The 17,500-nt window shown below is 33.2% G+C and overlaps 2 protein-coding genes and 1 non-coding gene across 4 annotated transcripts; all 3 read left to right on the top strand.

Annotated features, from left to right (window-relative positions):
• The first annotated feature begins 1,761 nt into the window (after window positions 1-1,761).
• LOC115982036 (receptor-like protein 7) lies at window positions 1,762-5,264 on the top strand. Of its 2 annotated transcripts, XM_031104511.1 has the most exons (2): window positions 1,762-2,603; window positions 4,008-5,264. In XM_031104511.1, the coding sequence occupies exons 1-2, from the start codon at window positions 1,802-1,804 to the stop codon at window positions 4,082-4,084; spliced, it is 879 nt and encodes a 292-aa protein (XP_030960371.1). In that variant the 5' UTR covers window positions 1,762-1,801; the 3' UTR covers window positions 4,085-5,264. The 2 variants fall into 2 exon arrangements, with proteins under 2 accessions (XP_030960371.1, XP_030960369.1); XM_031104509.1 differs by having other exon boundaries at window positions 1,762-5,264.
• Window positions 5,265-11,440: 6,176 nt separating this feature from the next.
• Window positions 11,441-16,910, top strand: LOC115982372 (probable aldo-keto reductase 1). Its single transcript, XM_031104949.1, has 6 exons — window positions 11,441-11,602; window positions 12,703-12,906; window positions 13,084-13,256; window positions 13,510-13,608; window positions 15,533-15,684; window positions 16,588-16,910. Exons 1-6 carry the CDS (start codon window positions 11,459-11,461, stop codon window positions 16,776-16,778), a joined length of 963 nt encoding a protein of 320 aa, XP_030960809.1. The 5' UTR covers window positions 11,441-11,458; the 3' UTR covers window positions 16,779-16,910.
• Window positions 16,911-16,980: 70 nt separating this feature from the next.
• On the top strand, window positions 16,981-17,051 carry TRNAG-GCC. The gene has a single exon. It is a non-coding gene; the product is annotated as a tRNA-Gly (tRNA).
• The last annotated feature ends 449 nt before the right edge of the window (window positions 17,052-17,500 follow it).

The following is a 17,500-nucleotide window of genomic DNA, read 5'->3' as shown; positions in this document are numbered from 1 at the left end:
GTACTTGTCCTTTTTCTTAGGATGCTCTGGGAGGTTGCCTTCGATGGCGTGCCATTCTTCCCTTCTAGGATCTCGGTTGGCCAAGGACAGGGTTGTCCTCAGCGACGTTTCTTGGCAATTTGGGCTTTCTTCGTTCATCCTAGGGCATTTCTTCCTCTTCGGCATGGGCTGGGGTTGCTATGTTCTTTGACCCCACAAGAACTATTAATCAAAATTCAATCTTAAAACTATTATAAAAAGAAGTATACCTTAGAATTAGTTAAGAGTGTGGGATCTAATTAACTCAACAGGTAAAATTTCTTGTCGAGCGAATAATAGATTTGTGGTTCAAATTCCACTTACATCAAAATTAATTAGTGTCTTAACTCTTTTTTTTTTTTTTTAGAAGAATTAGTGTCTTGACTTGATGATAGAAAACAATTATAATAAAGAGGACACTATAAATTTAAATTCTATTATATCTATAAAAATAAAAAGTATTAATAAAAAAACAATTAGTTGAGATATCTACTTATATGATAACCATGATTTTCAAACTACAGTTTGACAATTTAAGTTTCAATCAAACTTCAAATAGGTAAAATGTCATATTTCAAATCATAGGTAGACAACTTAAATTTCAATCAAATCATAGGTAGGTAAGTTGTAATTTGTCCAATTAATTTTGTTGACAACTTTTTATATTTTCAATAAAAATTTTGTCAAAACATTTTCATATAATTTATTAACTCAATTAAACACAGTCTATTAACAATTTCCCTAAAAAGCACTTGTTAACTATATCCTTTATTAATTTATAATATTTGTTTGTCAAGAGACATTTTTGTCTTCTATGTCAGGAGACATGATTGTATTTTAAACGTAGAAGAAAAGCTAGTCAAGTCAATAGAATCTAGCTATCATGATTCATGACGTGTTCTATATTTTTGTTTTTTTTTTTTTTTGATAGGGTGTTCTATATTTTCTTATTTTACAGACTCTTTGATATTTATCCCGTGTCTCACACGTCATAATCTTAGTATAACATACAGTTCCTTTAATTTTTCTATTTGGTTGAATAACCATTCTGAGATGTGGTTGCACATGAAATTGTGGGTATTGATTTGGAATGCCATTGAAAGTTTTTTTTTTTTTTTTTTTTTGAGATAAAAGATATAATTTTATTTGAGTAAGAGAACTATAAACCAATTATAAAGTCTAGCCATTGAAAGAAATTTTTGTTGGTTTGTTTGTTTATGTAGCATTATAATTTAAAATCATAGTCGGATTGCAAGAAGCTAACAAGCAAAAATTGAGATCAAAAGGCTATATAGATAGCAGAATTTTAAAAAATCAAAATTTATTAGTTTAAAATTATAATTTAGTGACTGGAATGTAACACAAAGGAAGGAATTTTAGTTACAAAAAATCAACTAAATATTAAATGTATGAGGGAATTCGTTTTTCTGTTTATAAAAAAGGATTGTCCTCTTCATATTTTTATGGTTACATAAAGGAACTTTTTAATCTAAAGCTTTCTAAATATAAAAAACTTTTTAATATGTTATCACAATCGTGTATGGAAAGCAATTCCAGTCAATACTGAGGACTTATAGATTCAATTTTCAGACCTTTCAAATCAATATATTTAAAGCCCTTAAAATCCAATTCGATTTAGACCACAAAAAATAATATAAATATCCAATTACCTTTAGTCCTTTCAAATTGTTGTGTCTATAAATATCCTCACGTGTCATTAGTTCTTTATCTACTCATAACACATAAGCCACCCAATTTTCCATTTACTTCCTCTGCTGAAAACATGTGGAAAATGAATCAATACCTGCCCTTATTCCTTATTGCATCTTGTTTGTTCTTCATTTCACATTCTCAAACTATTTCTAATACTTCCACTCAACATCTTTGCCTCCCTGACCAAAGCTCTGCTTTGCTGCAACTGAGGAAAGAATTTGTTGAGAAGAGAATTTATTCTGATGAATATTTGGATCCGTTTGATTACTATAATGGTTCATATCCAAAGATGAAGTCTTGGAAGGCAGATAGTGATTATTGTTCCAGCTGGGATGGGATCACATGCGATGCACACAACGGCCACGTCATTGGCTTAGACCTCAGCAAAAGCTGGCTTTGTGGGCCTCTCAAGTCTAACAGCAGCCTCTTCAGGTTGCGTCATCTTCGAAAACTCAACCTTGCCCTCAACAACTTCTCTTCCTTCTCCACAATCCCATCTGAGTTTGGGCAGCTTGTGAGGTTGACCCATCTTAATCTCTCTCGTTCCTTCTTACATGGCCGAATCCCGTCGGAAATTTCATGGCTCTCCAATTTGGTTTCACTTGATCTCTCTTTCAATTATAATTATTACTCTGTTGGTGCTGATTCCTATTATTTGAAGCTCAGAAGAATTGATCTTGAAGCACTTGTCCAGAACATGACATATTTGAGAGAACTTCATCTAGACGATGTGAACATCTCATCGTCACTGCCTCAATCCCTGGCAAATTTGTCTTCCTTGACATCTCTTTCTCTGTCTGACTGCATTTTGCTTGGCGAATTTCCCTCAGATATTTTCCTACTGCCCAAGATTCAAGCCATTGATGTGTCAGGTAACAACAATCTCACTGGTTTTCTTCCCAATTTTCGATCTGGTAGTTCCCTAAAGCAATTGCGTCTTTTCTCCACGAATTTTTCTGGGGATTTGCCCAATTCAATCGGCAACCTTAAATCCTTGAGTCATTTGGATCTTTCTGGGGCAAATTTTCATGGGGAATTACCCAGTTCAATCGGAAAGCTTGAGTCCTTGAATACTTTATATCTTTCTGGAACAAATTTTTCTGGGAAACTGCCCGATTCAATCGGCAATCTCAACTCCTTGAATGATTTGAATCTTGGTTCAAGTAAATTTTCAGGGGAAATTCCCCCTTCTATTGGGAACCTATCACAGCTTACTTTTCTTTCTATCTTAGAGAGCAATTTTCATGGCCAGCTTCCATCCACGTTAGGAAATCTTGCAAAACTCACTTATTTAGATCTTCGCAATAGCCGTTTCTATGGGAAAGTACCATCTTCACTGGGAAATCTTACAAAACTAGAAGAATTTCTTCTTTCATATAACAATTTTGAAGGCAGGTTCCCAGTTTTACTAACAAATATTACCAAACTCACTTGGATAGATATATCAGGAAATCAATTGAAAGGGTCAATCCCATCGGAAATAAGTAGACTTACTAATTTGTCTTCCCTTTACTTGTATCAAAACTCACTCACAGGGGCTATCCCCTCAGTTTTGTATACAATGCCTTCATTATTTGAACTGTTTCTACATCAAAATCAGCTTACTGGCCCTCTCCAATTCCAAAATATCTCTTCATCACAATTAAATATCCTAAGATTGAGTAGAAACAAATTGGATGGACCGGTTCCAAGGTCAATTTCCAATTTCACTAAGCTACGAGAGCTATATCTTTCTTCGATCAACCTAAAGGACAAGATGGAGTTAAACATATTCTTCCAGGTTAAAGAACTTCAACTTCTCGATCTTTCAAGTAACAATTTGTTGGTTTCAAAAGAAAATATCAATTCATCCCACCCCAAATTTTCATATTTGTATTTGTCTTCTTGCAATTTGCGTGAATTCCCTGATTTCCTAAAAGCCCAAAATAAATTGCAAGAATTAGACCTTTCCAACAACAAAATTGAAGGTAAAATACCTAAATGGTTTTGTAATGTTGGAAAAGGGACGCTACAATCCCTGAATCTTTCTTTTAACCTTCTCAGCGGTTTTGAACAACCGCTAAAAGTTCTTCCTTGGAAATCTATTTACATTTTAGATTTACGTTCCAACATGTTGCAAGGGTCACTCCCAATTCCCCCATTGTCTACATCATATTTTTTTGCCTCAAACAATAATCTAACCGGGAAAATCCCTCAAATGATTTGCAACATGAATTCCCTCCAAATCCTTGATATATCTAACAACCAGTTGAATGGTCACATTCCACAATGTGTAGGTCACTTAAGCAACTCTCTTTCAGTATTGAATATGAGGAAAAATTGCTTTCAAGGAAGCATGCCTAATCATTCATAAAAGGATGCAGCTTGACGACATTGGACTTCAGTCAAAACCAAATACAGGGGAAGATTCCACGATCCTTAGTGCAATGTCAAATGCTGGAGGTCCTAAATCTTGGAAATAACAACATGAATGATGCATTCCCCTTTTGGTTACAGTCTTTGCCAGAATTACGGATTCTTGTCTTGCATGCAAATCGATTCCATGGCCCTATATGGAATCCTCATACCAGGTTTGGCCTTTCCAAGTTGCATGTCATCGACCTCTCTCATAACAATTTCTCTGGTAGGCTACCTTCAGAATACTTTAGAACTTGGAATGCAATGCAAATGGTTCTTGCCAAAGATGAAGCACAACTAGAATACATGGGAAGTCAACCAAATTATTATTAAGACTTAATGACAGTGGTGAATAAAGGGTTAGAAATATTTTTGGTAAAGATCTTGACCATCTTCACAGCTATTGATCTCTCCAATAATAGGTTTGATGGAGAAATCCCGGATACAATGGGAATGCTCAAGGATTTAATTGTACTCAACTTATCAAGCAACGGTTTCACTGGTCATATCCCATAATCCTTGGGAAATCTAACCGAGCTTGAGTCATTAGATCTCTCTCAAAACAAGCTCTCAGGGGAAATCCCTCATCAACTTTTAAGTCTCACATTTCTTGCATATTTGAACCTCTCTAAGAACCAACTTATGGGTTTGATTCCCCAAGGTGAACAATTTTGGACATTTGATAATTCCTCTTTTGAGGGGAACTTGGGATTGTGTGGCCCTCCGTTGTCAAAGAAATGTGGACATAGTGAAATTCCAACTTTTGAACCAAGCAAGGAGTCATCTTTTGGAGAGTGGTTCAATTGGAAAGTGGTAGTGATAGGATATGCTTGTGGGTTTGTAATTGGACTGGTTACCGGGCATGTCATCATATCGAAGAGGCCAAATTGGTTTGTGAGAACTTTTAGAGTGAACCTGCGAAGGCAAAGATAATTTGAGTAGACTCTTAGAGGGCCTAGAGGCACTTAATGTGGATTTATATTTTCTGTATTAGCTGTATTTCTGCAATAAGATAAGTGTTATTTCCCCCCAGAAAGATAAGCTTGGCTGAATGTAATAAAATAACTCTTACGGTAGTTTTGTTATATTTTTGCATTTTGTTATATTCTCATAATAACAAACATATGTTTCCAGAAGGCCAGATTCTTATTTTTGTGAGAACTTTTGTGTTGAGTTTGCACAATTTTAGATGATTTTTATTTATTTATTTATTTATTTTTGAAGATGTTTAGCTGAATTGAAGTAGACTATTTGAGGGAATTATCAATTTTTTTTGCAATTATAATGATTGTAGTTGCATAGTGGCCAAATTATGATCGTTTTGATCTAACAAATAACTATATACTCTATGTTTTTTTTTTAATGGGTTCGGCTTGAATTCAGTGTTCTTTGCACTGGATTTGATAGGATGCTGCTATATGTCCAACAATTACCACATGCCAGCATCTTATTGGGTCAATACACAAGACACATTGGACTTAAGCCTCTTCCTTCTTTTACCCTGCACATATTGTCCATGGTTTTCTTCTTCAAGAGTCTAAGTCCTTAAAATGAGTTTTTACCAGTTGAGCTAATTGGAACACACAGAATTTCTAATCTTATCTAATGACTAATTAGATGGCAGTGTTTACACCAATGCATATAAGCATTGCCAATGCTTTATGGTTTGGTCCATACATAACTTGTATCTTTGTGTGGGTCATTTTTTATTATATAAGAAATGCGTAACTTTTATTAAGAATAAGATAAAAATATTACATCTTGAATCAAAGCTAACTCAATGAAAGTAGGATTTTCCTCTATCCAAGTTACAAAACTAACAACACTCCTAGTATGCTGAGCTAAGAGGTGTGCAGGGCAATTGCCCTGTCTTCTCACATGAGATACCAAGACCTGCAGAAAATCCTTGAGCTTGTGCCTAATCCCATCAATAATATTGCCGATAGTAGCTGGTGACTCACAATACCTATTTATAGAATTGGAGACAACCCTCGAGTCACACTCAAACATGACATCACGAAAACCCATATCCCAAGCAAAAGTCACTCCTTCCATTGCTTTCGCTTCACACTCCAACGGTCCCAATGGACAAAGTATATCTTTGTGTGGGTCATTTTAAATGACTTTTAAGGAGCATATATAAATCATTGATTTTAATGTAGTTAGCAAAGACCCCGATGAAACTAAAATATAGTTTCATTTTTAAATCAGGCACAATTGGGCCACATTCTTTATATAATTGTAAACCAACATTAGTACATGATGTTTAAGTATATTTAATTACTAATATTTTATTTTTAAAATAGATTTTACGACGACAAGTTAAGTATCACGAATAAATTTTTTTTCCCCCAAGAGTAATTGAGGTCCACTTCTTAGATGCATTGGAGCACCTGTTGAATTCTGTACTTAACAAGATCGAACAAGCTGGAGAATGTTCATGTAGAAGAATTTCAAAGTTATGTGCCTACTATGATGGGGAAGGTAAGCAGAGCATTTGTTGAATTTGCATAAAGAGTTACCAAAATTTTGTATGCCCCGACTAATTTTAACTCTTTTTTCTAAAGTTTGGATTCTTAAGAGTGGTTTTTTTCCCATTTGAAAAGGTTCTTAGTTGATTTTCAACTTCATCACCAAATTTTTGCGTCTTTTTATGTTTTCATTATCTTGTTTTTGGGTGAGTTACAATGGTGGTTGAATTACATATTTGCCTTATCTATATGGGATTGATATTTGGGAGGAGAATTTATCAAAGAACAGTGGTTTTTACATTTTTGAAAAATTATAAGATCACATAAAATTGCACAACTTGTGCTACAACTAATCAGAGGGCAGACTGTAAACAGCAGAGAAAAAATTATGGGGCAATATGAAAGTGACAAATAGCCAATCACAATCTAACATAGGAACGAAGCCATTCATTAGCTTGGGGGCAATGACCTCCCTAAATTTTGAAAAAAAAAATCAATAGTATATATATAGCTACCTAATTTTTAGCAATTTGACTCAATAAAATTAAACTTGCCCCATCCCTAAAAAAAAAAAAAAAAAAAAAAAAAAAAAAAAAAAACTTGTCCCTTTAAACCAAAGAAAAGGCTCATAAAAAAGAAAAAGAAAAGGCCCATAAAAAATTACTAATCGAAAATTCAAAAAACAAATTAGAAAGCCCAAAAATATTAACTCAACAACAAAATCAATAATAAAAAGTTAAAGAAAACTTAGCCCAATCAACAAATTTTACCAAAAAATTAGCCCAGCCCTTAAAAATATTTGAAACAAAATCAATATGAATCTTACATACCAAATCATTCCATCAAATTCCAAAACAAAGGAAAAAACTAAACTTGAGAGATAGATAGTGAAAGATGCAACAGCTGTAAGCTTGAGTGTTGAGACTTGAGCTCTTGAAAATGAGTGTTGAACTTGTTGGGCTACTGAGATTGAGCAGTGTATGGATGCAACAATGATGAACTTCTTAGATCCAACAGCTAAGGGAGTAAGGGACGCAACAACAGATGGTTTAATTGTGATTTGATTTGATTTCTAGACTTCAAGCAGGTTCAAATAAGAAAAAAGAAAATGTTTTAGTTGTGATTTGATTTATAACTGAGATAGCACGTGATAAGTTTTGCAAAGGTTGTATAAAATTTTTTTTTTTTTTCTAAAACCAAGATAATGGGTAATGGTTGTAATTCACTAACCGTAAATATCATGTTTTTTCACTTTTTTTTGTTTGCTAACCTTTTCTTTAAGAACTATTTGTTTACTTTAAACTTTATTTATATTTTTTGTTTTGGTTCGTGGGGCATATTCATTTGGTTTTTTTTGGCTATGGATTAATTTCTAGTAAAGTATATTTGTAACAGATGAAAATAACAAAGCATCTTAAAAATAATTAATTAATGGTTTTACTTCCGTGAAATCGGTATTAATTACTTCATTGTAGCATAATGAATATAATGAGAGATGAGCTTACATTAAACTTTTCCCCCAAGATTCGATTTTTGGTTCCGTTCTTGCTGTAACACGTAAGATATGACAAAAATTGTAGTAATTTATGTGGTACTAGAACTACTCTTATATTTTTACAACTTCAGTTATGGGATCGAAAGAGTATTAATTAAGTATTATGATACTCTTCCTTGTGAGGCTCGTGTAAAAGAGATAGAAGATGAGGTGATGTGTTTTTTGACCACTAGCTATGGACGTGTAATTTCAAATAAAATAAATGGTTTTCAGCAGTGTTCATTCCATTGTCTGCCACAATGAATGTATTGAAACTTTTTTTTTTTAGAAGGAATGTATTGAAACTTGTGGATAGAAAATAGAAAAAAATGCGTAGTAAGTAGCGCTCAATTAGGCAATGTTATCCATGTTGATTTTTCTACTGTTAGGATATTTTTGGTAATAGCTTTTGTTTTCTATTTTCAAAAAATTGTTTTTTAATTTCAAAAAATTGTTTTTAGGAATAGAAATTTAAAAAAAAAAAAAAAATTTCTTGTATTTTTAAAATAAAAAAACATGTTTGGTTAGTTGAAATTAAAAAAAAAAAAGGTTTTTTGAAGAAAAAGAAAGAAAATATTGAAATATATTGTTACTAGGACTCGAACTCTAACACTAGCTCATCTGCTTACTGTCATGACCAATTTAGAGGGAGGTGAAGGGAGGGGGTAGAGTAGAGTTGGCCGGAAATTGACGTCGTCTAGTACTAGACAGTTTCACACCAAAGAAATCTGATCATATTTGTCCACACATAAACACCATATGGATAAGTTGATTTGCATGCCAACTGACTTCCAGGTTATCTTTTCTCTCTTTTCTATGCCTAATGCTTTTGGGATGGTCGTAAATATTTTTTTTTTATGCTCATAATTATGTGATAATCATCAATGATGTGTTAATTTACCATTTGGTAGACCCAAGTTTTAATGCGTCTTTAAGTTCACCAATTTGGATATTGTAGACAATTCTAGCTGATTTGATATAGCAATTTCCTAGTGAATTTGAGGTTTCCTCACATTAGGATGTTTATTGCAATAAACGTCAAAGTGTCTATGAACTTGAGGGGATGTTCCTTATATGGTTTGTTTGACTTTGCAGTTATATGACATAAATTTTTAAGATTTTTACAGCTCAATGTGATAATTGTTCCATTACGGTTTGCAAAGATTCTTAACAAGCAATTTAAAAATTCATCCCTCTCACAAACTTGGTTGTCAAAATCGCGATCTGGATCGTAGGATCGCACGATTTTATGATTCCACCTCACCAAAACGTTTAAAATCGCACTAGGATCGTAAAAATGGTAGGATCATACATAGGATCGTGTAAGATCATATGGGATCCTACCAAAAACATAATTTTTTTATGGAGTAAATTTTTTGTTTTGATGAAGCTTTAAGGGTTTTTATTTTTTCATGTTGTGATGGTATGACTTTTTATCTTTCATTTTATAAAATTATGTCAACCTAAGCAAATGTTTTCTAATTTCTAATTCACTTGTAATCAAATTGAAAGAATGCTTCATCATTTCTAAATGAAGAATTTGACTTCCGATGTAAAAATTCCTAGCTACGCCCCTGCACGCACGCACGCGCACACACACATATATATATACACACATGTATATTTTACATTTTTTTATATTAAAATTTTCATCTACTCATATTATGAGCCAATTCACTGATGATAGAATGTAATGAGGATAAAGTTTTTCCAATCATTATAGTTAGAAAGGAAAGAGAAAATAGTGTCTTCCCAATTCCCACCATTCAAAAAACTTCAACTTGTAATCCTCTATTTTAATGTTATCTTTAATCTCAAAGCAATTTATCTCTTTGAAGTATACAAAGTATGATCATGATCTCTCTTTTTGAATACATTTCTTATCTCAATATGTTCAAAACATAGTCATTCCATATGAAGAAGCTTTGCAAACAAACAAAATGTCATATCAATCATTGCTCAACAATGATTAACTAAACCGATTAGGAAAATAATTTGATATTCATAATCTATTTTTTCACCACATAAATTGCAAATTTGTCCACCCAAAAAAGATTATCAAACAAATAATTATTAGCAAAATCTCATAATTAAGTATCTATATGTATGGTTATAACAACAACAACAACAACAATAATATAATTGCAAAAGCAAAAACATGTCGCTAATTCAACTATTTTTCTTTGACTAATCTTTGCTTTTGTCTTGATAAGTGGCATTATAGAATACTTCTAATTCAACTATTGAGAGTACTTTCTCTACAAAATCATAAAATTTTCCACACAAAATGATTAAAAAATAAACAAAACAAAGTAAAGCCTCATAGTTTAACATCTAAATAGAACCCTAAAAAAATCAAATATAACTTGCAAAACAACTAACTAATTATTAATCCAAATAAAATCATCAACGAGATAAAGAAAAAAAAAGTGTGACTGGGAATTGGAATACCAAAAAACACCTAAATATGCATGAAGCTGATACAAATTTTCCAAAAAGAGAAAGAAATGTGATGTGACAATTAAATCAACAATAGCAAAAAGAACCATTAGTAGAAGAAAAAAAAATAGTTGTAAAAAAAAAAAAAAAAAATCCACCAAAAGAGAAACAAAATCAAAGAGAGAGAGAGAGTATGACCTTTTTTGTTGTAGACAACTTGGAAGGAATAGAAGAGAGGTGGAATGGAAGCAGTAAGAAATTTATATGAAAATTAAGGTAGAAGAAGAAGGGTTGAAGTAGATGAAAGGTTGAACAAAGTGAAACGGTAGAATTTAAGAAGATATAAAGGAGAAAATTAAAAAATCCATATAGGGAATCAAATGAAACTTTTAAGAAGACAATGATTAGAGGAGATGAAAGATTGCACTAAGAATACAATGATTGAAGAAAATGAAAGGTTGAATAAAGTGAAAATTGCAAAAAATAAAATAAAAAGTAAGAAAAGATGCAAATGATGTGGCACAACAGGAGTTTTGTAAAATTGATTGCAAAGCTTTCATTATTATATTTTGTATAGATAAGATAGGAAGTTAATAAACTTCCTTCTTGTCAAGTTATTTTTTGACCTTTGACATTTAATGATTCATCAAATTCACATGGACTCCATCTTGAGAGATAATCAGAGGCCTAGACCTTTCCCTATAATTCTAGGACCCTTTTTGTTTGTTTAGTAATTTTTTCCCCGCATGGGAAAATGTGGGAGGAAAGAGCTTAAAATCCTTGTTTGAATTTCCTTCCACCAAAACAAGAGGCATTTTTTATCAATAATCACATATAAGTTATAGTATTATTTGTCCTCTAGGTTTCAAAGTTGGGGTTTGGATGTATGGGGCTTTCAGGAGGCCACAGTGATCCTATCCTTGAAGAGGTTGGCATATCAATCATCAAGCATGCATTTAGTCAAGGAATCACATTCTTTGATACGTCAGATATTTATGGGCCACATGCTAATGAAGTTTTGGTGGGAAAGGTAAATTTACTTGAAAATGATGTCCCAAATGGTTTGTATTCATTAAGACTAGCTCAGATACCTCTGAGTCCCTTATTTAGTTACTTTTTAATGGACATAACATCAATCTTGGGGTCTACATTGCTTAGAATTGTGGACTATTGTAAGTGGTGAGCCCTTGAATATAAAGTTGTGGGCTGGAAGTAATTCATTCTGTCTATGTAACTAAATGAATAATTTTCTGAACAAAATGCCATTTGAAATTTGTTTGTATTTAGTGAACAAGGATACCCTTTTCAATAAAGCATAATTGTAATAATTTTGATCTGTGTGGTTATAGAGATTACATAACCTTGGAAATGCAGGTAACTAGTAAAATGTATCTTGTGATTGATTTGTATTTCAGGAAATCTTATTATACATTCCCTATTGCACACTCCATAGACACTGCTTTTTGAAATCATGTTTTCATTGACAAGATTTTAGTTAAAATTGTGTTTTAAAAACACAATTTTAGCACATGTGGCAATATGTATACAGTGAATATGTATTAAGGAGTGTGTGACTATCATTACTATTTGTATTTATTGTGTATTATTTGAAGAAAATATCGTAGAGCCAGCTTATTTTTAGAAAAGCATTCTCCAACTATTGGAAGGGAGCCACTTTTTACCCTTTGAAAGAATATAACTTGTTATCTAGAAAGATCAATCTTGTATTTAACAAAATCCTGAATCACGGGAAATGAATTCTGAAGAACTTCTTCCAAGTTATAATTGTTTATATTAATTGACTGCCCTAAATGCTCTTCTGTTAATTAACAAAAATAATTTCTTTATGCCAAAGCTTTGATCATAATTTATCACCAAACAATTTCCATGCTTTGGGGTTTTAAGGAAGCTAACCTTTTTATTTGCGAAAAGAAGAAAATAATTTGTTTTTTTTAAGATTATTAATCAAACATAATGTTTTCACTCATGCTGTTTCCATGCTGTTTCTCTTTCAAGAAACAGAATCAGAACCATTTGAATATATTCACTGTAACATTGGTTTTCTTAGTTGTTGGTGGCTTTTTTAGTTGGCTTATGAGTAAACAGTATAATTCAAAAAGGCATTTTCAGGCACTGAAGCACTTGCCTCGAGAAAAGATTCAGTTAGCTACAAAATTTGGTATTGTCAAAATGGATCTTAATAATGTTGAAATAAATGGTACCCCTGAATATGTTCGATCCTGTTGTGAGGATAGTCTGAAGCGCCTTGGTTTGGAATACATTGATCTCTATTATCAGCACCGGATTGACACAACAGTACCTATACAGGAGACTGTAAGCGTTACAATACTCTTTTCCCCCTTTTTAAAATGCATTTTCCATGTGGCATAAACTTTTATAAGCAGAACTTCCTTTACTCCAACTCAGAAGCAGTGCTGTAATATTCTTTCACTTTCCTGAAGTTGTAAACTAGGCAATTCATACATGAAAACTTATTTTTTTGGATTGTAGATTGGGGAACTTAAGAAGCTGGTGGAAGAAGGAAAAGTAAAGTATATTGGATTGTCTGAAGCTAGTGCGGACACAATACGAAGGGCATATGCAGTTCATCCCATCACGGCTGTACAAATGGAGTGGTCCCTTTGGACTCGCAAAATTGAGGAAAAAATAGTTCCACTTTGCAGGTAACTTCATATTCTCTTAAAAACTATTGGGTGTTCCATTCAGGATGACTGGCCCCCAAGGTAACGGAAGGGGATGAGGAAGATTTAAATAAGTGACCCCCACTTCATAAGGCATATTTCTCAATGCATGGTTCCAGACTGAGGAGCCACTTGGGGTTATTTGCATTTATCTTTTACTATACTGCTGTCACAATATGTTTGAACTCCACATTATGGACTGAAAAGTGTCCTTTGGATATGCCAAAATGTACAGGGAGCTTGGAATTGGAATAGTACCATACAGCCCCCTTGGTCATGGATTCTTTGGTGGCAGAGCAGTTATAGAAAGTGCACCTGCAAACAGTTATCTGGTATGTAGCGCATAGTTGTCTTGAATTTTTCTGTGCGTACAAGATATGGATAAAAAACACTGTTTGAAACTCAAAGTCAGCTTACTAATATAATTCAATTCTAGATATTTACTTAATCAATTTCACACAAAATTTAAATCATGGATAATCAAGCATGAAATAAACAACACAAGAAAAAATTACACACACAGATGAGAAATTTTTCATGAAGTGAAACCCAATTGGGAAAATCACTCTGGGCCAAAGTCCAACCCATCAAATTCATTATGAAGACTGTTATGGTATAGACTAAACTTACTACACTTTCTGAACAAGTAAACTGTACTCGAGCTCCCCACTTTTGCTTGCAACTGCAAACTCTTGCCCTGTGTCTTCACAATATTTTGATGCAGCTAGTCAATATGCTGACCGCCAAACAAGTCTCTTGGTTACTATTAGGTTCAAAGTGTGCCAATTGGCTAACAAAAGTTAAGTCTTGTATGTGTTTTGAGGTTTAAGACTCAAACCCAAAACAACTCAAAAAAGAAGAAACATTTTGGAATCTCAACACGTAGCTTGACACCTATCAATTGATCAAGAAAAGCTATTAATTCATCCAATCTGAAGTTTTTTGTGCCCTACTTGCTAGAGTATAAAAGGACTAATGTGGGACAACTTAAATAAGTTTTTGAGAGCCGTGTTTTTATATGCCTAGGATTTCATGACCGAGTTCTTACTCACCATTAACCGAATAAGGTCTCCAGACCAGTGATAATGCTAAAGTTACTGCATAACACAGACTTGTTGTGGAAACCTTCTAGAGGGTGGTTCTTCAAGTCATAACTCATAAACAGAGTGCTCATGTGAATAGAATCTACCATAGAAGAGTTAAAGGAGTTGGAATTGCATGCAGTCACATTAGTAATTACTAGAGGTAGCTTTGGAATTAGAGTTAATTCTATTGTACAAACTTCTATTCTATGAATGGACCTATTTCCTTGAGGAGTGGTGGTAAACCCTTGTAGAGTTTTCTAGTTAGGGTTTTCTCTTCATAACCATTGCTTGTGTTCATTACTTTCTGCACTTATTTATTTTGGAATATTGGTTTGTGGATTGAGTTAACCAAATCTGAATTGGAAAGTATAATTTGTAAATTAATTGAATCCATAATAAATTAATTGATTGTAACCGGGGTCTGGATTTCTAACAGTCACTTCCTGGCTTCTTGAAGATTTTCGTTAGTCTTTGTGGTTTTAATGAATGCTCCAACAACACAGCTGGTGATCTTGTCTTTGGTAGTGTGAATCCTCTCAAAATTTGGCAATCAGAGAGGGTGAAAGATCATTTGCACTTGGAATAGTTTTTCTAAAGGATTTCTTGGCCATCTTCCTCCTCTGAAATCACTCCTCTAAAACCAGGGTATAATTTTTTACTTTATTTGTCTAGAGTTTGAGGAGTGATTGGTCACAAAAATTTCCATAAAAGCCCAAGTTGGTGCTTTCCTTAACAAGTTTTCTCGACTGAATGTTGAATGAAAGACTGTCAAAACTTTCTGTCCATGCTTCTGAATTTCTTCATATATTCGCCCTACTGAGTATAGGTTCACTCAACCAAATTTTACAGATGTGCACAGTGAACACAATCTTCCGTCTTCATCCTCAATTATGCCAAACAATTAAAAATGAAAATTCTTGAATAATTAAAAGGAAACATTGTCATATAATCAGCCAACACTAAAATACCTAACAAGATATACAAACAAAGTGCTAGGGGGGAAAGGATTTGAGTTGCGGGGTTAGCAGCATGTTGTAATTATTTCTCAAAAAAAAAAAAAAAAAAGGATATACAAACAATTTTTATTGGGCTTGTTGCCAAAAAAAAAAAAAATTACTTGTTGCTTGTGAGATTAAGCTTGGGACTAATGTGTAACCTTTCCTTTCATCAAAACATGCATCCTAGATTTCAAGCAGAGAGTTTAGAGCAAAACAAGACCATTCATTTTCAAATAGGAAAGTTGGCTGAAAAGCATGGATGCAGCCCTGCACAGCTTGCACTTGGATGGATTCTTCATCAAGGAGATGATGTGGCACCTATCCCTGGTAAGTGACTCCATTTTAATGTTCATTCACCTTCAATTTCAAGTGTTCATCTTTTACCAGCAGCCTTTCAACTTTAATGGTGAGAAGAATAGCTTGGATAAATCAGGGGAAAAGATAAAGTGGCATGTTTTTCCACTGAGGCTGCTCTAAATCCACCATCAGTCAATCACTATAAAATCTGAAATACCTCCTTCATTATCAAGAAAAATGGATTAGAGCACTGTACCTACTTATGATGTTATGAATGAACAAAACCCCACTTTCCTTCGTGACTTGCCAATTCACAACTAGTATGACACAATCATGGCATGTTCAACAACTGTATTTAGGTAGAAAAATTTTCAGTCTTATGACTTCTTGAAATTAGATGGTAATCTCAAATTTCCATCAATTTTTCTTGCCCAATACACTAGCATCTTTGAAGCATACAAAGTTATGTGGCTAATTTGAAGAGTAGTCAAATCTTAAGTTTAGCCACATACTTCTTATGTAGGCTGTAGCTCAAACAATCTGGTCCCAAAGACGTGCTTATACAACTCAATTAAACCCAACTATGCCTGGTGTTCATAACAGAAACTAAAGTCATAATTACGATTTTTCTTGAATTATGTCCGTATATTATCTTGATGATTCTCACATAATTCCTGAATTTTCGAATTTATCGTTTTTGAATCTCGTAATATTTCCTCTCTAAAAATTTAACAACTGCCCCCTCTCTTCTTCTTTTTTTTTTTTTTTGGGGGGGGGGGGGGGTGTTGGGGTATCCTTTGGTCCGAAGATAACAACACCTTAGTAGTAGTACTGTGTATATCACAACTTGCACTAATTTTTTAAGTAGGGTCTTGAACTAAGATTTATTGCTTATAGCTGATACATTTTTTAACATTTCTCATGGATTTGTAGGTACTACAAAAATTAAAAATCTTGATGCCAATATCAGTTCCTTTAGAGTGAAGCTCACCAAAGAAGATTTGAAGGAGATTTCTGATGTAATAACCATCAACGAGGTGGCAGGGCATAGAACAATTGATGTTTTTATTCACTGCTCATGGAAGTTTGCAAATACACCAGAAAAAGAAAGTAAGTTAGCATAATAAGCTATGTGCACAACGGGAAGTGCATGTCTCATGGAAAGAAATAAAATCATGAGGCCACATAAAGCTACTTCAAATTGTAAAAGATGAAGATGATCAGCTACCAAAGAACAGTCCAAACTATGTTTGAGAAATAATTACTTTCTGTTAAGACTATGATGACTGGCGTAATATTGAATTCACAGAACAGCCAACCATCAACGCACCAGTGGTCTAGTGGTAGAATAGTACCCTGCCACGGTACAGACCCGGGTTCGATTCCCGGCTGGTGCATTTTTTTGTTCACTTCTATTTTTGGGAGAAATTAAACAATAGTATTATCAATTGCATACTTTTTTTTCTTGTTGAAGTTGATGACCTTCCAAAATTTTCCACTTCTTTTTTTGAGAGAATTAAACAATAGTATTATTAATTGCCTACTTTTTTTTTTTTTTTTTTGAAGTTGATAACCTTTCAAATTTATCAAATTTCCAAATCTAGACGCTCATACCATCCCCCCCCCAAAAAAAAAAAAAAAAAACCCTCCATTTTTTATTTGTTGGGAGAAATTAAACAATATTATTAATTTCTTACCTTTTTTTAAAAAAAAAAATTGACAACTTTCCAGATTTATCCAATTTCAACACCCAAATGCCCATACCAAAAAAAAAAAAAAAAAAAAAAAAAAAAAGAAAAAGAAAAGAAAGACCTCTATTTTGATTTGAAAAAGTTTAAACCCACAA

This window comes from Quercus lobata, chromosome 3 (assembly GCF_001633185.2).
Source record: "Quercus lobata isolate SW786 chromosome 3, ValleyOak3.0 Primary Assembly, whole genome shotgun sequence".
NCBI lineage: Eukaryota > Viridiplantae > Streptophyta > Magnoliopsida > Fagales > Fagaceae > Quercus > Quercus lobata.
The sequence above is the reverse complement of the archived record's forward strand: the minus strand, read 5'-3'. Positions and strand labels throughout refer to the sequence as shown.